Genomic DNA, 26741 nt, shown 5'->3' on the forward strand with positions numbered 1-26741 from the left:
TGGGGACACTCCTGTCTACTCTGAGTAGCAGCAACTCTCCGGCGTCAGTGCCAATTCAGACATGGCGTCCACACCCACCACCATTTTAAAGCGCTGCAAGGGCAGAGGGGACGCAGCCATTTTGCCTCTCGAAAAGGCAGACAAGAACACCTCAGACCAGTCAGGAACAGGTCTTTGCAGCATTTTAAATCACTTTAAATAGGGATGCCAGACCCCTCCTGGCTACCGGCAGGGGATAGAGGGGGGCTTACCAGTAGAAAGAAGAAGGCCGAGGCGACATCCAGGTTATGCTCTGGTGTTTGGGCAAAAACTCTATGGTAAAACTGACTTCTACCATAGAGATTTTGTCCAAGCATCACCTGAAAGTCACTGGTGTGATGACGTTACTTTCTGTGTGACGCCGACGACCTGCCCTAGCTGGCCAGCTGATAGGCGGCTGTGGGGCAGGTCTGGTAGGGGGGACCACTGCCTCCACCAGGTGTGGGTGGGTCTGGCAACATAATCCCCATTGCATGCTATTATGTCTAGTTTGGCCCTCGGGAAAAGGTCTTTCACAACTCCTGCTACTGGATCCCTTTAGCTGGGGGTACTAAGAACTGAATTTAAGACCCTGTTACTCTGGCACTGAGCCGCAACTGCTCTCTATGCAGACAGCAGAGAACTACATGGATTAAATACAGGTAGAATTAAGCTATTACTTAGCACATAAAAAAAAATAAACATCACAAAGAGGGGAAACACTGAGCTCATAATTCCTATTTACAGCAACTGAAGAAGTTGGCGGTGGGGGGGGATACAGTGGGATCCCTTACGTTTATCCTAACCTTGAATTTAGTCATAAGAACGATGTAGCAATCAGTCTTTGAGTTACAGACTGGGTACAGATGGGCAGTTCCGTATGCATATGGGAGGCGCCTCAAATAGACAGGTTGCTTATCTGTAACTGTAGATCTTCGAGTGGTCATCTGTGCATTCACCCTCATGGGACAGAGCGCCCGCGCCGATCCCTGAATCGGTACCAAAAAGTCCGGGATTTTTTCACGCTCGGCACCAGTGGGCATGCGCAGGCGTCCCAGTTCGGATGCCCACCGGCGCCAGCGCGAGGATCCCGCCAGTTTCTTCCTGACCGCTGGAAGCCCCTACCATAGGGCAACCGTCAGCAGTGGGGAAGGAGGGTGGGTAGTGTGAATGCACAGATGACCATTCGAAGATCTACAGTTACAGGTAAGCAACCTGTCTATCTTCTTCGTGGTCTCTGTGCTTCACACTCATGGGAGACTAGCAAGCCAGACATACCTGGTGGCGGGAAGATGATCAACCAGAAGAAACAGCTTGCAGCACCACAGCTCCCAGATGAGTCCTCTGCTGAACATGCACATCCAGAGCATAATGCTTCATGAAAGCATGTGGAGAGGACCAGGTGGCGGCCTTGCACACATCCGTCAAGGAATCACCCTTCAGGAATGCCACCGATGTCGCCATCGCTCTAGTAGAGTGTCCACAAAAGGATCCAGGCAACGGCTTCTTGGCCAGCAAGTAGCACAGTTTAATAGTCTCAGTAAGCTACTTTGAAAGCCGCTGAGATGAAATTTTTGAACCCAATCTAGGAGCAGCATAAGAAACAAAAAGATGCTGGTCCTGACGAAAACACTTAGAACGACTCAAGTAAAAAAGTAATGCATGCTTAACATTTAAAGCATGCCACCGACGTTCCTTGTTTGAGGAAGGCGTGGGATAAAACGTGGGTAACCAAACATCCAACTTCAGATGAAACTGGGAAACCACCTTAGGGAGAAACGAAACATCAGGAGCCAACGACACTCCAGACTCATGAAAAACTATGGGTGGTCACAACGCATAGCCATGAGCTCCCCTACACGGCGTGCTGACGTGATTGCCACCAAAAATGCAGTCTTCCAGGATAGAAGCTGTAGGGAACAGGTTGCCATTGGTTCAAAGGGACGCCTAGTCAACCTATCCAATACTAACGGCAAATCCCACAACTGTGGAGGTGATCTAGGCGGAGGATGCAACCTGACCAGTCCTTCCATAAATTGTTTCGATGAGGGTGAGCAAAAACTGAATGCCCCTCGACAGATTCATGGTATGATGATATTGCTGATAAATAAATTTTAATAGAAGAAAAGGAAAGTCCAGCATCCACCAAGGACAGCAAAAAATCGAAAATCACCGGTAGGCCCACCCGTTGGGGTGAGACTGTAGGGTCGGTCAAAACCCGAAGAAACGTCCCCCACTTCCTATCATAGGAAGCACGGGTAGACAACTTCCTACTATATAGAAAGACGTGCTGGACTCTGCTCGAGAATTCGCAGGGTCGATGAACCACGCCGTCAGCTTCAGGTGAGGTACGTTGTGATGAAACACTTGTCCTTCCTGGGCCGACAGAAGGTCCGGTTCCACCGGGAACTGATAAAAAACTCCCCTCGCTAAACTAAGCAAAATCAGGAACCAGTTCTGCCGAGGCCACCACGGTGTGACTAGAATGCACCTCGGTTTCTCTCTCGCTATTTTGTTGACAACTTTCGTCAGCAGCGGAAAGGGCGGAAACAGATACAGAAATCAATCGTTCCACTGGAACATCAGGCCGTCTCCCAAGGACTCTGGGTCCAATCCTCCCCTGGTGCAGAACAGGGGACACTTCCGATTCCAGGCTGTGGCAAAAACATCCACCTGAGGATACCCCCAGAACTGGAACACAGGTTGAAGGAAGCACCATTGCATCTCCCATTCGTGTGGAGATGCTGCTCCTCTGCTCAACGAATCCGCCTGTAGATTGAATACTCCTGGAAGGTGCTCAGCCTTCACATAGATGCCATGCTCTAGGCACTCCATCCACAGTTCTATTGCTAGTGCACAGAGCCGTCGGGAAACTGTTCCGCCCTGCCTGTTGACATAACAAAGGGCTGTCGTATTGTCCGTCAACAGGGCCACAGCCTTCCCCGCCACCAGAGGACGGAAGGACCGAAGGGTGAAATGAATTGGCAACAATTCGAGATAGTTTATATGACGAGTCAGTTGTAGAGGCCAAGGCCCTCCCACACACAGAGAGTCCATGTGAGCACCTCAGCCCCATAAGGACGCATCTGTGATGATCATAACTGTCATCACAGGCAGATGGAAGGGAGCTCCCTGACGAATGTTGTATCTGGATGTCTACCATTCCATGTCCCGAAGGATCAATGGTGGAATCCTGAACCTCTTTCAAGGTGAGTCCCGTAAAGGCCAAAACTTTCTGAGGAACCAAAGTTGAAGCCCTCTCATGTGCAATTTCGCAAACAACAGCACACTGGTAGTCGCCGCCATCAGCCCCAGCATCTGCTGCAGTTGTTGTGCTGTGCCCCATTTCCAGCTTTGAAAAAGATGGACGAGATTGAAAATGTCCATTGCTCTCTGCTGAGGCAGAAAAGCGCGATGAAGGTTTGTGTCCAGCAGAGCCCCGATAAATTGAACTGTCCTTGATGGTATGAGATGGGACTTTTTCATGTTGACCTGCAGACCTAAGGTGTGAAGAAGATGAAGAGTGGTTGCAATATGGCCGGATAGACGCTCTTCCGCATCCACAACAAGGAGCCAGTCGTTGATAAACGGAAAAACGACTATGCCTTGAAGCCGAAGATATGTGGCTACAACACTCATCATCTTGGTAAACACCCGCGGTGCAGTGCACAGGCCAAATGGAAGGACTTTGAACTGAAAATGGTTGGAGCCTATCGCAAACCAAAGGAAATGCCTGTAAGATGGATGGATGCTGATATGGAAGTAGGCATCCTTGAGATCCAACGTTGCCATCCAGTCCCCTTGGTTGATGAGGGGAAGGATTGTTTGCAGAGTAGACATCCTGAATTTCTGGTACACGATAAACTTGTTCAGATTTCGAAGGTCCATGATTGGTCTCAATCCCCCAGCCCGTTTGGGGACCAGGAAATAACGAGAATAGAACCCCCCCATTCTGGCTGTTACCAAAATCGGTTCTATGGCTTGTTTCTGTAAGAGGTTGCTGACTTCCTCTAGCAGAGGGGGGGAAGGAGGTGTTGTAACAATCACTAACTGAATCGGAACCTGAACAAAGTCTATCTTGTAGCCTTCTGCAATGATGGAGAGAACCCATCTGTCTGTGGAGATGGACTCCCAAGCCGGTAGATGATGGAGGCAGATGTGAGAAGAAAGAGGGGCGGCGATGTGTGCGGCAGAAAAGTCAAAGGCCCTGCTTCTGCTGGCAAGATTTGCTGGTGTTCGCAGAAGCTGAAGCAAACCTAGACTTGTTATTTCCTCTATAAGGAGATCTACTCTTTGGCTGTGAAGAGCGAGGTCTCCAGGGTTGGTACGGGGAAAATTTCTGATAAGGCCTCTTGGGCCAAGACTTGTGCCACTGCTTAGGCTTGCCGGCCCAAGTAGATGCAGGGACACCAAGATTTTTTGAGGTCTTTATACTTTTGTCCATCTCTTGAAGGACACTGTCAGTGGTGGAACTTAAAAGACCTTCACCCTCGAAGGGAAGATCTTCAACATAGGCCCTGGGGTCAGGCTGGAGAGCTGTAGACCGTAGTCAAGAGTGACGGCACAGGGAGACGGCAGAAGTGAGGGTCTTTGCAGACATCCACCATGTGCTTTGACGCAGCCAGCTGTTGTTTGGCCACAGCAAATCACTCTTTTTGCAGCTTCTTCAGTGAAGCCTGCTTCTCCTCACTCAGGGATGACATCAACGGTGTGAGCTGCTCCCAAACCGCATACTGGTAGCGAGCCATACAAGCAGTGTAGTTTGAGATTTTCACTCCCAAAGCTCCCACTGAGTAGAATACTCTGCCAGCATTGTCAATTTTCTTGCCCTCTTTATCAGGTGGGGAAGAATGGGTCTTACGTGCTCTCGAAGATGAAGAAACCACCTCCGAGTTGGGTTTGGGGTGGGAAAACAAAAACTCAGCACCAGCCTCCTGAACACGGTACATGTGGTCTAGGCGATGTGTCGAGATAGGTGTGGACACCGGCTTTGTTCAAGGCTCCTTCACAGCCTGTAGAATAACTTTCGTCACTGGAAGGGCCACAGCCGTCGATGTATCCCTCTGCATTATGTTGAAGACGGTATCATCAACGACTGGCTGTGGTTGGACTACTGGCAGGGAGAGAGACTGTGCCATCTGCTTCACCAGGTCCCCATAAGGCTTGAAATCTTCCAAGGGGGATATGGGGAGGTCCTCAGCAATATGAGAATCTGGAGAAGGTTCCGCTGCTCGATCCGGATCATCCGGTACCAACCTCAGAGTCCGATGTCGAAGACTCTCTTCTCACCGAGTGCTCAGATAGTATCGGGGTCGAAGCATGTTCAGGTGACCAGAGCGATACCGACGGATGAGCTTGCAGGTCCCCAGACCGCTCCCTGCATCTCTCAGGGGGAATCGACACTGATGCCGAAGGTGCACGATGAGCGGCAGAGTGATGTGAAACCCTCGAGAAATGCCAGGCTTCCGATTGCTGGTCCCATTCCAACAACTCACGGGGAGGGTACCATGGGTATGGCGATGGATATGGGTATGGTCCATAAGAGTAAGGCCACTGACGTTAGTCGCACATTGGAGGTGGTGGAAAATGCCGCATCATAGCACTCGACTCGAGCTCTCTCCGTCCTGAAGTAGTAATAGGCGGAAATGGTGCTAAAGCTTCGTTCGGTGCCGAAGCCTCGACTTCCGATACTGAACCACTGTTGCTCCGACGACGTGACCCCGACCTGGACGAATGGGTCCATTGCGTCAAATCTATTTCCTGCTCCGATCCCGAAAGATGAAGCAGCTGCGAACGCGGCTTCTCGATATCGAAGAACTTCGGGGACTGAGAGAAGCCAGAATCTTCTGAGGTGGAGCGACTTGCGCCACCAACTCCGTTGAAGCATCCCGAGAAGGAGAGGGAGTGCGGGAATGTCTGTCCTTTTTCCGCTTCTCCTTCGATTTAAGCTTCTTCGGGAGAGACGATCGGGTCCCCAAATCGTCCCGGCATTTCTTGGTTGGCGTGGGCGCCACTGACCCTTCAGAGGGTCGTTTTGTGGGCCGGCCCTGCACCGTTGGCATACCTGTCTGCATTGGCGACGATGGATCAATCGATGTCGAAGCCAGAGCCTGGGTAGCATCCCCCATTGATACTGACGGGCCCGTTGCCACTTTTCGGCAGACAAAGAGCCAACTCGACTAAAGCCGCCGATAACCTTGCCACCCTGTTTTTTCGGGTTTGTTTCAAAAACCTCAAACAATATGGGAACGAGTCCACACGGTGTCCCTCGCCCAGGCACAACAAGCAGAAGGAGTGACCTTCAGGGGGTGTGATCTTGCTGCCGCACTTCAAACAACGTTTGAAGAACCCCCAATGCCTTTCCATAGGACCGGAGCCCAAGAGAGAAGGTGGAAATAAAGCCCCGAGGGGCAAAATCCAACACAAAGTCTTTTTTTTTAAACAACAACTACTATTAACTATAACTAGAAAATAACAAACGAGCAAGAAGAGGAAATCTCACAGATTACCAGGCACCGACCGGAGCAGTCAAAAGCAGATCCTTTCAATGCGGCAGTCAAGAAGGACCTGGTGGGATCCTCGCACTGGCGCCGGTGAGCATGCGTACTGGGACGCCTGCGAATGCCCACTGGTGCTGAGTGCAAAAAAATCCTGGGCTTTTTAGGTACTGATTCGGGGATTGGCACGGGCACTCTATCACATGAGTGTGAAGCACAGAGACCACGAAGATCACGCAACTTCAAAATGGAGCAGACAAATGCCATTCACACACTCCCACGTGAGGCGTTTTATATCATGAGGCGGCACTTCGGCACGTTCACACGATTGTTGTGTATCATCCCCTTAGCGCAGTTTGGGTTTCTTCTTTTCCCTTATGTTTTTGGTGGCCGTGTGTTCATGCACTTATGTGCTAATGAACTCCTTGGCAGTGATTTTTTTTTTGTAAAAAAAGAATACTGGTGAGCACCTAGAGCAGATTGGCAGATTCACACCGCCAATCCACCTCGCGGTCAGACACCAGGCAATGCAGGATGGGTGCGACAGAAGATTTTGCTACCACTTCCCTAATGGTAGCTATTTTATCTACCTCAGAGACTTTGGAGGAAGGGGTGTGTGTGTGAGCGAAATGGACGGCAGCTGTGCCTGACCTTGATATTTCTATCCACCTGGGGGAAGTGCCTGTGTTTAGCTCAAATTGGCTGTCTGAATCCAGCCACAGAGTTTTCTTGCTTTTCCTTGTATCTGTAAGTTGGATGAAAACGCTTTGTCTTTTTGAGAAGTCTCCTTCCTTCCAGAATGAATCTTGATTCTCTACTCTCTAATATTTAACTTCTTTTTTTCGAAAATTGAGCATTCAGCTTGAGGAAGAGTTCTCCCAAAAACTCAAAAGCACATTCTCCTGTGATGCACGCTGTTTTGGGGGGATCTGCCTGTGGGGACAGCACAGGTACTTCCAACCTTTGACTAAACTTAGCAGTCAAAAAGAAGGATACTTCTCATGGAGGAGGATGAATCTCCAAACCAGGGTCATGATGTAGAGGCAGGCAATGGTAAACTCCCTCTGAATGTCTCTTGCCTTGACAACCCCCCAGGCTTGCCGTAACTCAGCTGTGACTTTATTGGAAAAAACAAAAATGACCCCCCCCAGCCCTCCCCCAAACTCCTTAATCTCCGATTTAGTTCAAAAGAGGACCACCAAATTCCACCTTAGTGCATCTCATTTAAAGGAAAGTCAATTGACAATCTGCCGTCTTTCACATCCACAAAGGAAGAATGCCATGCTTTCTCTTTTCCTTTTCCCCAGAAACTTGAAACAATCTGAAATCTTCCTTTCCATTCAGTAGTGTCTAAACTGATCCAGTTTGGTCTTAAGAGTAGCCAGTGTTCCATTTTGAGATGACAATTGCAGGATTTTGGGTGTTGTCATCATGCCTTAAATAGGTTACTCCCCCCCACACACACTTGCTTTTTTTTTGAGCTGAACACTCAGACTGACAAACACCTCAAGAGAATTCAGAATTCATTCATTTGTTCATTCATTCAAATGTTGCAGGTGTTCACATTGTACTGAAACGAGGTCAGGCCTTAAAAATGTCAGATTTGAAGTCCTGACATGAATGTAAAGTCATCAATTTGTGAAACGGCATGCTTAGTAATTAAAGATGAATTTCATTTCTTTTTCTACATTAAAAACGAGAGCTCAAAGGTACAGTGCACACTGTTTTGTGATATTTTGTCAGTCCTAATAAAAATTATTACATAACTTTTCAGAATTTGTCTGCCTAAATTAAGAAATCCCTTCCCCCTTTATTCCTCAGAAATCCCCTCCATCTACTGGTTGGTATTTCAAGGGGGAATTCTAGTAGTTCTTGATCCTAGAGCTTCTGGAGTGATTCCTTATGTGTGGCATGCAGCTACAGCCGCTTCCACCTGGGAAAAGGAGTCCCCTGCATAACAAAGGCAGAAAGGGAACGGCCTCCAGGCACACCTCTTCCCGCTCTTCTCACTGCTGCCACTGCCCCCTGCTTCTCCCTGGCTTTCCCCCTTCATTTCCCCTTTCCTCAGCACAGCAATAGAAAAAAGAAATCAATGGTGCGGTCTCATTTGGAATACTGTGTGCAATTCTGGTCACCGCACCTCAAAAAAGGATATTATAGCATTGGAAAAAGTGCAGAAAAGGGCAACTAGAATGATTACAGGCTTGGAACACTTTCCCTATGAAGAAAGGTTAAAACTCTTGGGGCTCTTTAGCTTGGAGAAACGTCGACTGCGGGGTGACATGATAGAGGTTTACAAGATTATGCATGGGATGGAGAAGGTAGAGAAAGAAGTACTTTTCTCCCTTTCTCACAATACAAGAACTCGTGGGCATTCAATGAAATTGCTGAGCAGTCGGGTTAGAACGGATAAAAGGAGGTACTTCTTCACCCAAAGGGTGTTTAACATGTGGAATTCACTGCCATAGGAGGTGGCACTGTGTGATACAGAGTGTTGGACTGGATGGGCCGTTGGCCTGATCCAACATGGCTTCTCTTATGTTCTTATGTTAAGACCTTTAAACAGCTAAAAGGGGGGGGGGGGGGACTACAGAAGCAAACTGGTCCACAACATTTTGAAAGCACAGCAGCAACAGAGGGAGCATCTACACAATTTCCAAAGCATAGAAAACACGGTTGGTTGTGCTCCTGTTGGATACTCACCAAGTAATAGAAATCCACATGGTCAGCCTCAGGGCCCAGTTCTTTCCGATCGATTATATAGTCCACCAGTACTTCCTGCTCCTTTCCACAGGGCAGCTCTTCCTCCACATGCTGGATCTCGAGGAAGCTGTTACTCTCCGAGTAGAAGGGCTTCAACCAGTTGAAAGCTTCCAGGTAGATCCTAATAGTACTTGCAATATCACCTTGGGTTACATTTTCAATCGAATGTCTGCCCTAAGGAACAAAAGGCACAGCAAGGGACAAGGACTAAATCAAGGGTATTTTAGAATGACTATGAAATCATTCTGCTGGGGAGCAATGGAAGCATTTCAGATAGGAAAATATGCAATGCACATCTGGCCCCCAGGACAAGTCATTCCTGCAGATCTCACCCCAGGACTGTCATTCCTGCAGATCTCACCCCAGGACTGTCATTCCTGCAGATCTCACCCCAGGGCTGTCATTCCTGCAGATCTCACCCCAGGGCTGTCATTCCTGCAGATCTCACCCCAGGACTGTCATTCCTGCAGATCTCACCCCAGGGCTGTCATTCCTGCAGATCTCACCCCAGGGCTGTCATTCCTACAGATCTCACCCCAGGGCTGTCATTCCTGCAGATCTCACCCCAGGGCTGTCATTCCTGCAGATCTCACCCCAGGGCTGTCATTCCTGCAGATCTCACCCCAGGGCTGTCATTCCTGCAGATCTCACCCCAGGACTGTCATTCCTGCAGATTCTACCTCAGGACTGTCATTCCTGTAGATCTCACCCCAGGACTGTCATTCCTGCAGATCTCACCCCAGGGCTGTCATTCCTGCAGATCTCACCCCAGGACTGTCATTCCTGCAGATCTCACCCCAGGACTGTCATTCCTACAGATCTCACCCCAGGGCTGTCATTCCTGCAGATCTCACCCCAGGGCTGTCATTCCTGCAGATCTCACCCCAGGACTGTCATTCCTGCAGATCTCACCCCAGGGCTGTCATTCCTGCAGATCTCACCCCAGGACTGTCATTCCTGCAGATGGGGCCTGGAGATCACCCAGACTCACAGCTAATTCAAAGATCACAGAAATCAGTTCCCATGGAGAAATGGCTGCTTTGGAGGATGAACATGGCATCATTCTGATGTCACTTCCCACTCCAAACCCCACCCTCCTCCCCAAGCTTTATGCAGCTCTCTGCTTGGAAGCCAGACAACCCTGAGTGGAAACCAGGGCATCGCTCATAACTATTAAATATTGGTGGCCATTACATTATACCACTGAACCCTCTAGTCTCGTTCATCACATGCTTTTTAAAATCTGAATCATTGGACTGATTAGCTTGCAATTGAAAAGAAAACTGATGTTATTGGTTTATCTCTAGATTCACCATCTATGTTCTCCCAATAGGATGCATTCCAAAGGGTTGAACATAGAATTTTGGACGTTGAATCACAAACCTCTGTAGTGTAGCCAGTAAAACTTGCTCTCTCTTGAGCTTGGAAATTCCATTAAACAACATGCAGCCAGATTTGGCCAGATTTAATGTCATGCCATTTTGAAGATTTCAAAAGTTGCCATATTTGGCTAGATATTGTCCCGGTATTGCGCATGCACTTTCCCTGGGGGGGTAGGATTCCCAGAGGAGCCCACCCCCCACCCCCCATGCAGGGAAAGTGCATGCGCAATACATAGCCTCTCCTCTCCCGGTGTAGTGAACGCCGCGTGGTCACTGTCTGGCTATGCCTGGCAGATGGTCACTGCAATGGCCTCTCCTGCATTACTGCATCCGTAGCAACACCTTCTCGCTGGTCCCCCCCGTTTTCACAGAGTTTGCTACGTCATGGTGTGACCGAAGTGTCCGGCGGTATAACCGGATGGGCAGGCTGGGCCCACCAACCTCGTCAGCCTAAGAGAAGGAAAACTCTAACATCAAACCCGGGCAGATAGAGCTCGTTAATGTAACACCTACCACCTGGAGGACTCACTGCCGGCGTCCCGGCTTACTGGGCCATGGCAGATGACCCCCAGGTGAAAGGGTGGAGCCAGTACCGCGCACACTGCGCTTCACCTAAAAAATTCCTCTGCGCAGGCCTGAAGGGCATATCCACACACACAACCCACAACGCATCAAGTCCTGCAGCGATAGGCAAGGGGCGAAACGGCAGGTGGAAGGTGCCACTGGAAGCCGCAGTCCCGATCCTGCATGTAGGCGGTTCAGGATATTGGTCGCCTGATGCTAACCCGGAGACGAAAGCATCTTTCGGCAGCACCCTGAACAACCAAGCAGCCTTATCTAGGGACAGCACTGCTTGCTCCACACGGAGAGGGGCCTAGAAAAGGTGGCCTAAACAAAGCTCGTCTCCCCCACCCCAGTTGGCTAGCCGCGGTCAACGGGCATCCTTACTTGCGGTCGAAAAATAACAACAAAGAAAAGGCATGCACCTGCCTCACAAAGTGTGCAAAGACTAAAGCTTGCGTGTTGGAACATCAGAACCATGCTTGACACAGTAGGCAGTGGTCGCCCTGAACGACGCTCTGCTCTAGTTGCCCACGAACTTCTCAGGTTGAATATCGACATAGCAGCTCTCAGTGAGGTCCGTTTCCCTGAGGAAGGTAGTCTTCAAGAACATGGTGCTGGCTATACCCTCTACTGGTCGGGTAAGTCAAAGGCTGAGAGCCGCCGTTCTGGCGTTGGCTTCATGGTCAGGAACTCCATTGCCTCCAAACTCGAAAACCTTCCAACAGGTCACTCAGATCGCATCATGTCCATGCGCCTCCCACTTCAAAACAAGCAGCATGCAACACTCTTCAGTGTGTATGCCCCAACCCTTCAAGCAGATCCTGCAGAAAAGAACAAGTTCTATGCTGATCTACGCAACCTTGTACGGAAGACCCCTACAGAGGACAAGGTGATCATCCTTGGCGACTTCAATGCCAGAGTAGGTAAAGACTCGGAAGCCTGGAAAGGAGTACTTGGCAAACACGGCATTGACAACTGCAATGACAACGGGCGCCTCCTGCTAGAATTCTGCATGGAGCACCAGCTCACCATCACCAACACTATCTTCCAGCAGAAGAACAGTCTGAAGACAACCTGGATGCACCCACGGTCCAAGCATTGGCACCTTATCGACTACATTCTGGTGCGCCAGAGAGACCTTCGAGATGTCTTACACACCCGAGTAATGCCCAGCGCAGAATGTCATACGGATCATCGTCTTGTACGCTGCAATCTCCGTCTTCACTTTAAACCCACACCCAGGAGAGGAGGTATCCCTCGGAGGAAGTTTCAGGTTAGCAGCCTCCAGTCAGCCGAAGTTAAAGCTGCCTTCCAGGCAAAACTCCAGTCAAGAATTGAGGACCTCAGTTGCCCCACAGACCCTTCTCCAGAAGCACTCTGGGAACACCTAAAAACTACCGTCCTGCAGATCTCTGAAGAAGTCCTCGGGTTCTCCACAAGGAAGAACAAGGACTGGTTTGATGAGAACAATCAAGAGATCCAAGAATTACTGGCAAAAAAGAGATCTGCCTACCAAGCACATCTTGCTCAGCCCTCCTGTCCTGGGAAAAAAGCAACCTTTCGCGCTGCATGTAGCAACCTCCAGCGCAAGCTTCGAGACATTCAGAACGAGTGGTGGACCAAGCTTGCAGAGAGAACCCAGCTGTGTGCAGACACTGGTGATTTAAGAGGGTTCTACGAAGCCCTGAAGGCAGTATATGGTCCATCATATCAGGCTCAGAGTCCCTTGCATAGTGCAGACGGCCAAGTGCTCCTCACAGACAAGGCATCCATATTGAACCGGTGGTCGGAGTATTTTCAGGTTCTCTTCAGTGCCAACCGCGTAGTTCAAGATTCAGCAATCCACCTCACCCCACTTCAACCGGTGAAAACAGAGTTGGATGAGATCCCCACCCTAGAAGAGACTGTTAAAGCCATCAAGCAACTGAAAAGTGGCAAGGCAGCAGGAGTTGATGGAATTCCACCAGAGATCTGGAAGCATGGGGGCACAGTACTACATAGCTCACTTCACAAAGTACTTGTCACCTGCTGGGAACAAGGCAAATTACCACAGGACTTTCGCGATGCAATCATTATCACCCTATACAAGAACAAAGGGGAAAAGTCAGACTGCTCCAACTACCGGGGGATAACCCTGCTCTCCATCGCAGGCAAAATCCTTGCCAGAATACTCCTGAATAGACTGGTGCCCACCATTGCAGAAGAACTCCTCCCAGAGAGCCAGTGCGGCTTCAGAGCTAACAGGAGCACCACCGACATGGTATTTGTTCTCAGGCAGCTCCAAGAGAAATGCAGGGAACAGAACAAGGCTCTGTATGTGACTTTTGTCGACCTTACCAAAGCTTTCGATACCGTTAGCAGGAAAGGCCTGTGGCAAATCTTGGAACGTTTAGGATGTCCCCCAAGGTTCCTCAGCATGATCATCCAGCTACACGAAGACCAGCGAGGCCAAGTCAGACACTGCAACGACCTCTCGGAGCCCTTCCCAATAGGCACAGGTGTAAAGCAAGGCTGCGTTCTCGCGCCAACTCTCTTTACGATCTTCTTTAGCATGATGCTTCAAAGAGCCGCAGTAGATCTAGATGAGGACGATGGTGTCTACATCCGCTATCGCACCAATGGCAGCCTGTTCAACCTGAGGCGACTAAAGGCACACTCCAAGACAATGGAAAAACTCATCCGAGAGCTACTGTTTGCTGATGATGCTGCACTCGTCTCCCACTCGGTATCAGCTCTGCAGCATATGACGTCCTGCTTTGCAGAGGCTGCCAAGCTATTCGGCCTAGAAGTTAGTCTGAAGAAGACAGAAGTTCTCCACCAGCCTGCACCCCAGGAAGATTATCACCCTCCCTGCATCACTGTGGGTGAATCAGTTCTGAAGACAGTCCAGCAGTTCAGCTACCTGGGGTGCATCATCTCCTCAGATGCCAAGATCGACAAGGAGATTGACAACAGGCTGGCAAAGGCAAACCGTGCATTTGGCCGACTGCACAAAAGAGTGTGGAGCAACAAGCATCTGAAAAAAGGCACAAAGATCAATGTTTACAAAGCGGTTGTGATGACAACCCTCATCGATGGCTCCGAATCGTGGGTTTTATACCGTCATCACCTGCGACTCCTTGAGCGCTTTCATCAGCGCTGCCTTCGCACCATCCTCAACATCCACTGGAGTGACTTTGTGACCAACACTGAAGTCCTCAAGCGGGCAGAGGTTACCAGCATCGAGGCACTGCTGTTGAAGACGCAGCTGCGCTGGGCAGGGCATATTTCTAGGATGGAAAACCACCGCCTTCCCAAGATTGCCCTGTATGGCGAACTCTCCACCGGCCATCGAAATAGAGGGGCACCAAAGAAGAGGTACAAGGACTCCTTGAAGAAATCCCTTAGCACCTGTCACATCAACCATCACCAGTGGTCTGACCTAGCCTCAGATCGCAAAGCATGGAGGCACACCATCCACCAGGCTGTCTCTTCCTTTGAGAACGCATGCATAGCTGGTCTTGAGGACAAAAGGAGATTGAGGAAGAATCGCACTGCTACAGGACCAACCCTAAATCAGACTTTTCCCTGCAGCCGCTGTGGCCGGACCTGCCTGTCCCACATTGGTCTTGTCAGCCACCAGCGAGCCTGCAGCAAACGTGGACTAATGCACCCTTCTTAAATCTTCGTTCGCGAAGCCAAGCCGAGAGAGAGTGTCCCGGTAAACTAAGTTGTATTAAAACAATTGTTATGCAGAAATTTGTATTAAATGCCTAAATCCTATTTTGGTAAATAAGATGGGATTCTCTGACCCCAATAATATTAATTTTACCCTGAACTACCCCTCTCCAGACGCAACTGAGAAAAACAGGTTGCTTACCTGTAACTGATGATCTTCAAGTGGTCACCTGTGCAGTCACGCACTTGGAGTTCGATGCCCTGCGCGAATTCCACCTCGGTGATTTTCAAAATGGCGTCAGCATTTCTTTCCTTTAGGCGGTCCCCTCCCCTCGGCCTGGCCGGAAGTGGTCACTGCGCTTGACCAGGTCCGGGGAGGAAGGGACCGCCCCCCACTCAGTTTCTTCCAGCCACTGCTGGTCAATGCATCTGTAGTGGTTTGACGAATGAGCCAGCAGTGAGGAAGGCTGAGTGGGTCGTGTGTGACTGCACAGGTGACCACTCGAAGATCATCAGTTACAGGTAAGCAACCTGTTTATCTTTATCTTCGTAGTCCCTGTGCAGTCCCACACATGGGTGGGTAGTGAGCTGTGATGCTGGCTGGCGGGTGCTGGCTAGGGTAATAGAAGCTGAAAAGGGAGTAGAGGTTAGAGCGTATCATTTGTGTGCTATGTACTCACCTGTTGTCCCAGTCATGGTATCATTGCAGGATAGACTGCAAGACGGAGCATCCGAAGTAGGCATCTCTCCATGCGCGGAGGTCTAGGGAGTAGTGCCTTACAAACGTGGATTGAGACGACCACGTGGCGGCAGCACAATGTCTTCCAGGGGGATCCCCCGTAGGAATGCCGTGGAGGTGGCAACTGCCCTAGTGGATTGTGCCCAAAGCATGTCAGGTAAGGGCTGCTTTGCCAGTTCATAGGACAGTTTTATTGTGTTTGTCACCCATTTTGATAGCCGCTGGCATGAGATGCGTTCACTCTCTGCGGCTTGCCATAGGCAATAAAGAGTCTTTGATCCCATCGGAAGGGGCGGGTCCTGTCTAGATAAAAGGCTAGGGCACGGCGTACGTCCAGGGTGTGTAGTGCCCTTTGTAGCTGGTCGGACGTTCCTGGAAGAAGATGGGTAGGACCGTCGATTGGGAGAGGTGAAATGGTGATACCACCATAGGGAGGAATGATGGGTCTGGCCTCAAGACCACCTTATCCCTGCGGAATATCGTGGGGGGGGGGTCATAGCAGAAGGCGCAGATTTCGCTCATCCTCTCTGCTGAGGTTACTGCGACCAGGAATGCTGTTTTCCATGACAGTAGGTGAAGTGGTAAGGACGCTAATGGTTTGAATGGTCTTCCCATGAGCTGGGTGAGTACTAGCAACAGGCTCCAGCTGGGGCAAATGGCTTCAGGGGGGCTTCAGGTGCATCAGGCCCTTTAGGAAGCCTTTCGATATGGGGTGGGAGAACACTGTCCAGGTATCCACCAAGGGGTAAGATGCCGAGACAGGTGGACCTTAATGGATGAGACACTGAAGCCAGAGTTGGATAGCATTAGCAGGTAGGATAGGATCATAGGTAGCGGGACGAGTTTTGGGTCATAGCCTTGTTGTCGCGCGAAGTTGGAATTGCTTCCACTTTGCTTAATATGATTTTCGTGTAGATGGTTTTCTGGAGTTCAGGATTACTGTCAGGACTTGGATGAACTTCAGTCAAGTCCAATACTTGTTGCAAGTTAAGATCTTTATTGAAGAACTACAGTACCAGAGTAACGAAATAACAGTAATGGCGACTCCTGGCAGTTGGTTACATTTTATGCTAGCAGCAAAGCACAATAAAACAATTATTCACACGGTCTCAAGCAGTTGTCTGTCTTCCCAGCGTTCGTTATCAGAAGGGAGGATGCTCCCCTGGTGTGAAGGCCAAACGGCCTGTCTTCAAAGGGCACCTGTGGATGTTAAGCAGAGACTATCTGCCGCCTGCCCCGCTGCCCTAAATAGTTGGCATAGCAATGGGGCCAGGTTAATGACCGTTGTCAAGCACTCTAAATTACAACATGGAGTCAGTTTGGTTAAAGCAAGCAAAGCAAAAGTTACAAGTCCTGACATACTGCCCCCGCTAAGCTCTTCGCCTTGGGCTTGTGTGGGTACAGTAGGTGAAACTTTTTAAGCAGTTGCGGGGCGGATACATCGCTAGCTTTCACCCACTCGTCACAGCTAGGGGGAAAGTACTTCCACCTGATAAGGTAGTACAGCACCCCCCTCTGGACTTTGGAGTCCAGGATTTCTAGCACCTCATGGTGACTCTGACCCTTCACTAGGATCGGAGGCGGTTCCGGGGGGCGAGGATGAAATTGTGTAGCTCCAGGGTCCTTGCGAAGAAGGCTGCAATGAAAAACAGGGTGGATCTTACTCAATGATTTGGGCAGCTCTAATTCCACAGTCACTTTGTTGATCACCTTTTTTATTTTGAATGGACCCAGATATTTCAGCGCAAGCTTACGACACCCTTGCGGGAGAGGCAGGTTTTTGGTGGATAGGAACACTGTCTCTCCCTCTTTCAGTTCCCACTGGAGGGCATGCTTTTTGTCAAAGTGCCGTTTATACTCCTTCTTTGCCTCCTCCAGATTTTCCTGATTCACTTTCCACCTCTCCCTTAGTCCCTCCCACCATTGTTGGCATGAAGTGGGCTCTTGAGATCCGGATGGTAAGGGGAGGTTGGGGAAAGGCTTCCCTTCATACCCATTGACAATTTGGAAGGGGGAGGTTTTGGTGGAGCTATGGAGGCTGTTGTTGTACCCATACTCCGCGAAGGGCAAGAGTTCCACCCAATTTGTTTGTTGGTAGTTGATGTAGCACCTCAAATACTGTTCAAGAAGCCCGTTCACCCTCTCCGTCTGTCCGTCCGTTTGCGGGTGGTACGCGGAGCTGAGTCCCTGTTCGATGCCTGCCAATTTGCAAAACTCCCGCCAGAAGTTGGCAACGAACTGTGGCCCGCGGTCACTAATGACCTTTTCGGGGAATGAGTGTAGTCGGACCACGTGATTAAAGAATAACCGGGCCAACTTCTTGGCTGTGGGGAGTTTTTTGCAGGGGATGAAGTGGGCTTGTTTGGAAAAGGTGTCGTTTATACTCCTTCTTTGCCGGACGGCTTCTAGGAGGTCGAAGGATGTATCCTCCAGGCTGTTAGGTGAAAAAGGATCAGGTTGTGGTGTAGTACCACCCGTTTTGTTGCATCAGGAGGTCCTTTGCCCCTGGCAGGCATTGGTAGGTGTTGTTGGAGAGGCGGAGTAGGCTCGGGAACCATGGTTGGCGAGGCCACCATGGAGTTATTAGGATGCAGTTCGTATTGTCGGTCATGATCTTCTGGATGGTGTGGGTGATTAGAGGGGTGGACGGGAAAATGTAGAAAAGGGTCCCCGTCCATGCGTGGATGAAAGCATCCTCAAGGTAGCCTCTCGCTTGGCCTCCCCCACTGAAGAAGAGGGGACATTTCATGTTTTGAGGGTTTGCAAAGGTGTCTACACCCGGCTGCCCCCATTGTGAGAAGATGGGTTGTATGTAGGAGTCGTTGAGCTCCCATTCGTGGTTGTCTAGTGTCATTCTGCTGAGGGTGTCCGCGTGGGTATTCTGTGATCCCAGGACATGGACTGCTGAGAGGTGAATGTTCTGTTAGATGCACCATGTTAATAACATTCGTGCCCTGCGGCAGAGTTTGTTGGATACAGTCCCACCTTGTTTGTTTATATAGTAGACCGTAGCTGTGTTGTCGGAGAGGATGAGTACATGGCGGTCTCTGAGGTGTAGCTGAAACGATTGAAAGGTGTGGTGCACTGCCAACATTTCCAGGCAGTTGATGTGTAAGGCGCTTTCTGCAGGTGACCATGTGCCCTGGGCCTCGAAGGGATGCATCAGTGCTTATGGTAGCTGATGGGGGTGTCCGTTGGAAGGGCATTCCGGAGGTCAGATTGTGATCGTTCATCCGCCAGTGGAGTGACAGAGTATCGTCAGTGGTATCTGCAGCCGTGTGGATTGAGACTGTCTGTGTGGTCGGTAGTTGCGCATGAACCATAGCTGCAGGGGTCACATATGGAGGCATGCATAGGTTATTATGGAGGTTATTGCAGCCATATGCCTCAGGAGGCATTGTATTGCGTGGGCTGATTGGTTAGTTGAATCCAGGAATGCTTGAGCTAGTGTCTTTAGCATTTGTGCCCGGTTTCAGGGGAGGTATACTCGATAGTTTAGCATGTCCAAGTGTGTCCCAATGAAGCGTAGGTTCTGTGTCAGTTGAAAGTTGTGATTTTTCCAACTTCACCGAGAGGCCCAGTTTTCTCATGTTGTGGTGATGTCCCAGGTCAGCTGGGCTGGTGTTGAGGCTACTATTAGCCAGTCATCTATGTATGGGAATACTTGGATAGATTGCTGATGTAGTGCGGCCGCTACTACTGCCATGCATTTCATGAAGACTCGTGGTGCAGTTGACAGACCGAACGGCAGGATGCAATATTGGAAGTGGTCGTTTCCGACTGTGAAGCGGACGAACTTCCTGTGGTGTGGCCTGATGGAGATATGGAAGTAGGCGTCCTGTAGGTCTAGGGACGCTAACCAAGATTTTCGGGGCAGTAGTTGTAAGATTGTCTGAAGGGTAATCATTTGGAACTTCTTGGGCTTTATGTATTGGTTCAGTCCCCGCATGTCCATGATTGGTCGCTTTCCCCCGTTCCGCTTTGGGATGATGAAGTATCTGGAGTAGAACCCTTTTCCTCTGTGAGAGGAAGGTACTCGTTCTACTGCTCCTCTCTGAGTATTGGGGAGGAGGGTGTGTGTACGAAGTGATGTTTTCAGGGAGTGCATGTGAATTCTATCGCATAGCCCAGCTTTACAATGGTGAGTACCCAGACGTCTGACGTTATTGTCTCCCACTGTGGTAGGGAGCTCGAGAGTCTGATTCTTGGGTTCCTCAGTGCGGGTCCTGGTGTCGCAATTGGGGTTGGAAGTTCTGGGAGGTTGGTTTGGTCAAAGCGACTGTTTGTTCTGGGGGGAGCGTTTGGTCAGTTGTTGTTTGGATTTTGCGGTGAAGGAGGATCTTGTGCTGGTGGATGTCCTTTGTCTCCAGGTGTTGGCCAGACGTGGTGGGTATGGTTTGCGACGTTGTGATGGTGCCCATTGCCATGGTTTGTAATGTCTGGATGATCTGGGGGCATTTACGCCCAGACGTCTTGCTTTCTTTCTGCCATTGTCTATGGAGGAGAGTACTTGATCCGTGGTGAAGTGGAACAGGCCTTCCCCGTTGAAGGAGAGGTCTTTGACCTTCTGTTTCAGGTCTGGTTGGAGCGTTGTGGCCCAGAGCCAAGCATGCCGTCATAGAGCGATAGAGGTTGCCATGACTCTGGAGAAGCAGGAGACAGCATGTCTTAGGGAGTTGATCTGTTGTTTTGAGAGTCTGGAGATCTCATTCATGATGCTGATGGCTTGAGGTTGTGTCTGTTCTGGAAGTTGAGAGAGCAGAGGTGTGAGTTTTGCTCCCAGTGTGAATGTGTAGGCTGCAAAGTAGACCAAGTGGGGGGCGTCCATGTGCATGGGGATACTTAGGGTTTCTGCCATCCGTGTTATGAGCTCTAAGTAGGCCCTGGTACCCTCAGAGGGCGATAGGGAGCCTGATGGTGTGATATCTGGTGAGCGGTCTGTCTGTGCCTCGTCTGGTTCGGAGTCAGATGAGGAGGACACTGATGGGGAATGATCTGGTGATTTTCCCGGCTGGCCAGGGAGTAGGTTGTCTGGCATGTAGAGTGGGGGGTCTTCCTGGAATAGTTCCCGAGGGTCCTGTGGTGCCCCTAGGGCGGCAGGGGTTGTCGCCATGGGGGTTGTCCCTGGGGCGCAGCTTGGGCAGTGGCTCTAAGTGCCTGAAGTCTGGCCTGGAGATATGAGTTCAGATAGTGCGCATATCATGCCCTTTGATGTGGTGAGGGGGGTCGGTGTTGTAATCAGTGTCTACGTCCTGCATGTTCAGATGATGAGGACCAGGGACTGGAGGATCTAGACCGGTGAGTATAGCATCTCCTTTTTTCTGGTCTGAGACCGGGATCAGCTCCTGTATGTGCGGGAGCAGCTACGAGATACACCATGTCGGCATCATGAACGCAATTGGCTTCGAGCCCTCGAGTGGCTATATCGAGAACGTGATCTGCTTCTGCTATTGGAGCGACTATCTCAACGTCGAGGAGTTCGGTGTTGAGGTGAGTATATCAGCTGTTCCAGTGGAAGTCGAAGTGGTAGGTGTCTGGAAGAGGCCGGTGATTGTTGCACGGGGATGGGTCGGTTTGGTGAGGTGGTTATTGCTTGTTCTTGAAGTGGTAAGGTGGACGTCTGTAAGAGCATGTGTGGTTGGGTCTGGGCATCTCGGAACCATTTGGAGCATTCCAGATGGGGCTCAAGGTTCTCCCCAGGGTGGCCGCGGCTGATGCCAGAGTGTTGGTTTCGAAGGGGTCCGAGTCGGGGATGATGATGACCGCTGCTGTGTCGGGGTCCATGGTTATCGAGGTCAAAGTGAGGTCCGACAGCACGGATTGTGTTGGTACTTGGTATGTTGGTTGTTGGATTCTCGAGGCCGATGTTGAGATTTGTGCTCTTGGTGCCAAGGGGGCCGGCAATGCTGTCGACATCGAGGCCACACTCGAAATGGTCGTCAATATGATCGGCATCGATGGTACCGTTGGTATAGTCGACATCGATATTGCCGTCAGTATGGTTGACATCGATGGTATTGTTGGCTTTGTGGTCAGCTGCTGGGTAGCTAAAGGCTGGCCCGTGGTTTTGCTGGTGTTGGTGGAGACCTGTAATCAGGATTTCTCCTTCCTGGTCTTGTGCCTCTTTTTATGAGTGGGCTCTGCTGGCACCGAATCTCTCTGCTCTTTGTGGGGGGGAGACAGCGCTCACCGGGCTGGCTTGGAATGCGGCATGAGGGCGTTCTTGAGGTGACTTCGAAGTTGAGCTGCTCATTTTTTTTTAGTTTGTTTCCCAAAGTTTTTACAGTGTGCACAACATTCAATGTTGTGTCCTTCCGCCAGGCAGAGTAGGCAGAGGGAGTGACTATCCGCAGACTGGAGTTTTGTCCGGCACTTAGAGCACCTTTTGAAAAAGGTGGTTGCTCTCTTCAGGATGGATGGGTGGGGGTGAAACGATACTCACGAAAGGTACTCTTTTTTTTCAGATGAGGATGAGATAAGGAAGACGAAGACGATGACGAGAAGGAGAATGAAGAGAAGGACTTGACAAAGAGAGGTTTGGAGTCAAACGCTGAGCGAGGTAGACAACGTCCGTATAGGGTGGCGACGAAAAAGAAACTGAGTGGGGGACGGTCCCTTCCCCCCAGACCCGGTCATATGCAGTGACCACTTCTGGCTGGACCGGGGGGAGGGGACCGCCCAAAGGAAAAAAACATTGACGCTCCTTTGAAAATCACCGAGGTGGGATTCGTGCTGGGCATCGAACCCAAGTGTGGGACTGCACAGGGACCACGAAGAAGATAGTGGCTATATTTTTGCAATGTCTTATAACATATAAAAAGTTAACTTGATGGTATATTTACCCAAGACATCCTGGAGTGTGAAATTAAATGGGTCTTAGAAAGCATTACTAACAACAAAGCGAGCGGAGATGACGGTATTCCAGTTGAGCTATTCAAAGCCCTAAAAGATGATGCCGTTAAAGTGATCCACAGATTATGTCAACGAATTTGAAAAACGCAACAGTGGCCACAGGATTGGAAAACATCAGTTTATATTCCAACCCCAAAGAAGGGTGTGGAGAAACGCCGTTTTGGCTGGTGTTTATCTGGGAGTTGGCTAGAAGGAGGTTGTCAAACTGGAGACAAACTAGTCTCTTCCTCCCCCCCCCTCCCCTCCTGTCTGGAACAGCAATTCTAAGGAGGTCTCCTAGAGCGACAGGAAGTCTGTCAGGCTGGTCTTCCAGAATGCTGCAAGCAGGTCAACCAGTTCCTGGGTGGGAACAGGGTTTTATATTATTGGTTTTTGGCGGGAAACGGGCAGTTTGATTTGAGTCTTGGTGACTATTGAGTTTGTTCTTGATGGTGTGGTCAGGGCCAGTTGTATAGTAGGGAAAGAAGGAGCATTTTCCCTAGTTTGATTTAGTTCTTCTGTTCACAATTTTATAAAGCCTGTATATAGTTGTAAATTTTAAATAAATGTTTTGTCTTTTTAAAAGGTAGTCCGCCTGTATCACATAGTTTCCCCAACTGCCTTAGCCCACGCTACTGCAAGAGGGGCGTCCAGGGAAGGGAGAAGGCATGCAGTTGGCAAGGGTGCCAATCCTCCAGGGGTCTCCCAAAGAAGGACTGTGGTCTCTGGGTTAACCAGGTGCTGAGTTGGCAGAGAACCTTGAGGCCACAGAACTGGCAAAGAGGACTGGGAGTCCTGTTCCTCTCGGTCGGGAACCCCTAAACTGAGCAGGTGGTGGCAGCGTGCCCGAGTGGTGGGGAAAAGATAAGCTCCCTTCAGAAGTTGGCAACTCAAAAGGGAGTTGACGGGACCAGGTCTGAAGGCAGAATCGGGCCGGTTTTGCCACAAAGGGTAATGCCAAGGAATGTTTAAACTATCGCACTATTGCACTCATTTCACATGCCAGCAAGGTCATGTTAAAGATCCTACAAGCTAGGCTTCAGAAGTATGTAGATTGGGAACTACCAGAAGTTCAAGCTGGGTTTCGGAGAGGTAGAGGAACTAGAGATCAAATTGCCAACATTCGATGGATTATGGAGAAAGCACGGGAGTATCAGAAAAAATGTCTATTTCTGTTTAATTGACTACGCTAAAGCCTTTGTGTGGATCACAACAAACTGTGGCAAGTCCTTAAAGAGATGGGAGTACCAGAGCACCTCACATGTCTCCTGAGAAACCTGTATAAGGGTCAAGAAGCAACTGTCAGAACGGGATATGGAACAACTGATTGGTTTAGAATAGGAAAAGGAGTTCGACAAGGATGTATATTGTCACCTTGCTTATTTAATTTATATGCAGAGTACATCATGAGGAATGCTGGCCTGGATGAAGCAGAAACCGGAATTAAGATTGCCGGGGAAAACATCAACAACCTCAGATATGCAGATGACACCGCTTTAACGGCAGAAAGTGAGGAGGTCCTAAAGAACCCCTTTTTGAGGGTGAAAGAGGAGAGTACAAAAGTAGGCTTGAAGCTCAACATCAAAAAAACTAAGATCATGGCATTAGGCCCCATCACACCTTGGCAAATAGAAGGGGAAGACATGGAAATAGTGACAGACTTCACATTTCTGGGATCCAAGATCACTGCAGATGGTGACTGTAGCCATGAAATTAAAAGACGTTTGCTCCTTTGGAGGACAGCTATGGCGAACCTGGGCAGTATAATAAAAAGTAGAGACATCACCCTGCCAGCAAAAGTCTGTATAGTCAAAGCGATGGTATTCCCAGTAGTAAAGTATGGCTGTGAGAACTGGACCATAAGGAAGGCTGAGCACAGGAGAATAGATGCTTTTGAGATGTGGTGTTGGAGAAGACTCTTGAGAGTCCCTTGGACTGCAAGAAGATCAAATCAGTCAGTCCTCAGGGAAATCAACCCAGACTGTTCCCTGGAAGGTCAGATGCTGAAGCTGAAGCTCAAATAGTTTGGCCACCCAATGAGAAGGGAGCACTCACTGGAGAAGACCCTGATGCTGGGAAAGACAGAAAGCAAAAGAAGGGGATGGCAACAGATGAGATGGCTGGACAGTGTTACTGATGTAACAAAAACAGATTTGAGCAGACTTCGGAGGATGGTGGAAGACAGGAGGGCCTGCCGTGACTTTGTCCATGGGGTCGCAAAGAGTCAGACTCGACTGTGCGAGTGAACAACAACAAAAATCCACAAAGCAATCTGTATTTTATGTTCCATCTTCTCTATTTTAGATGCCAATAAAGGATTGACTGATGATGATGAATTAAATGTATTGCATAGATATATTTTAAAGAAGTGAGAAGAAGAAGAAGATATTGGATTTATCTCCCGCCCTCCACTCCGAAGAGTCTCAGAGCGGCTCACAATCTCCTCTCCCTTCCTCCCCCACAACAGACACCCTGTGAGGTGGGTGGGGCTGGAGAGGGCTCTCACAGCAGCTGCCCTTTCAAGGACAACCTCTGCCAGAGCTCTGGCTGACCCAAGGCCATGCTAGCAGGTGCAAGTGGAGGAGTGGAGAATCAAACCCGGTTCTCCCAGATAAGAGTCTGCACACTTAACCACTACACCACTACACCAAACTGGCTCTCCAGATGAACCAGCAAGGGATCCTGTAGGAAACCAATGTTATCACTGTGGCTATTCAGCTATCTCATGGTTTTGCTCCATAGTGAGGTGCATATCCATACATCAAACAGCCATTTCAAGTCTAGAAAATGGCATGTGGCACAAGAGACATCATCTCTCTCTCTCTCTCTCTCCCCCTCCCCTCTCTCTCTCTCTCACACACAGAGCAGTCTCCAGTAGGCATTCTGAAGAGTTAAAATCCAAGCTCTAAAATGATGTTTGCTTTTCAGTTTATTCCATCTGAGGAAATGGATAGGATCATTGGATGTTTAAGGCCTATCACTTGCTTGCACGGCCCTTACCCTTCCCGGCTACTTCAATCTATGGCGGGATGACTGGGTTTGAGAGGTAGTCAACGCCTCCTTGAGAGAAAGGGTGGTCACCACAACCTTGACACTGGCTGTAGGGTGTCCACTTATAACTAAGCCTATCCTCTACTCAGAGGAACTCTCAGCAGCTACTGATCAGTCTCAAACATTGCATTCTTAAGCAAGGCGGCTGAATAAGTGGTAGCTGGACAACTACAACTTTCTTCCATGAGGTGAATCGTTTTCCATTATGGGATTAGGCTTGGTTATGGGACTGAAACAGCATTGGTTGCCTCAAGATGGACCTGTTCTGGAAGATCGGCAAATTCTCCTGTCTCTTGTCTATTCTCCTGGACCCCTTAGGTCCTTTTAATACCATGGTATCTTTCCAAATTGCTGTTCTAGCCAGAGATTGGGAGGCAACATTCTACAAGGGTTCTGGGCCTACCTGGAGGGTTGGTTTCAGAACGTGGTGCTGGGGGACTGCTACTCAGCCTTTGACGTTTGGCTTGTGGGGTTCCACAAGGTTCCATCTTATCCCATTTCCATTAAGATCTACATGAAATTGCTAGGTGAGATCATCCAGAAATGAGGGCTGAATTATCACCAATACGTGGATATTGCAAAACACTGGAAAGCCCCCAACCCCCTGCTGGCATTCTATCTTCATGATATATATATATATATATATTTTTAAAATATACAGTCCTCTTTAAATGCTGTTTGTTTAAGTGGCTCCCCTTCTGGAGGGTCAACTTACCTTATTGGGAGAACAAGGAAATCAGGGATCTGGGTTCCTGGTCCTTAGGGAGCCCCCAGGCGAAGAGCCACAGGCCAAGAGCCCTTTAGCTCTCACCCTTTGGCAAGGCGCAGCTTAAAATGCAAAGAGGGTGGAGCAGAGGCACTCCTCAGCAATCAGCAGCAATCACTCTCAATCTCTTTCTCCTTTAGCCCACTCAACCAAACAAAGAGCAAACAAAGACCAAACAAACAGCAGTGCCCCAGCTATCACACCTCAGAATTTTAGGCAGCCCCACAAAGCTCAGAATGAAGTCTTCCAAAACTCAGAAATTCCCAGCAACTTCTCCAGCTGTCTCAGCTATGAGAGCTGCTCTGCTCTGTTCTGCTCCTCTCAGACCTTATACACTGTATAAGGTTGGAAGCCAGATCCCCGGCACAGTTCCACCAAGGACAGCCTTGTCAACTCTAACTGGCAGCGGCTCT

The 26741-nt window shown here is 49.6% G+C and overlaps 1 protein-coding gene across 1 annotated transcript in view; it reads right to left on the bottom strand.

The window, feature by feature from the left end:
• LOC132569860 (alpha-2-macroglobulin-like protein 1) overlaps nucleotides 1–26741 on the bottom strand; it is a 131717-nt gene that overhangs the window by 52791 nt on the left and 52185 nt on the right. Inside the window, exon 13 of the mRNA XM_060236292.1 lies at nucleotides 9219–9452. Within this exon, the coding sequence (XP_060092275.1) occupies nucleotides 9219–9452 (234 nt within the window). The remainder of the gene's footprint in view (nucleotides 1–9218; nucleotides 9453–26741) is intronic.

Source organism: Heteronotia binoei, chromosome 4, assembly GCF_032191835.1.
Source record: "Heteronotia binoei isolate CCM8104 ecotype False Entrance Well chromosome 4, APGP_CSIRO_Hbin_v1, whole genome shotgun sequence".
Lineage (NCBI taxonomy): Eukaryota > Metazoa > Chordata > Lepidosauria > Squamata > Gekkonidae > Heteronotia > Heteronotia binoei.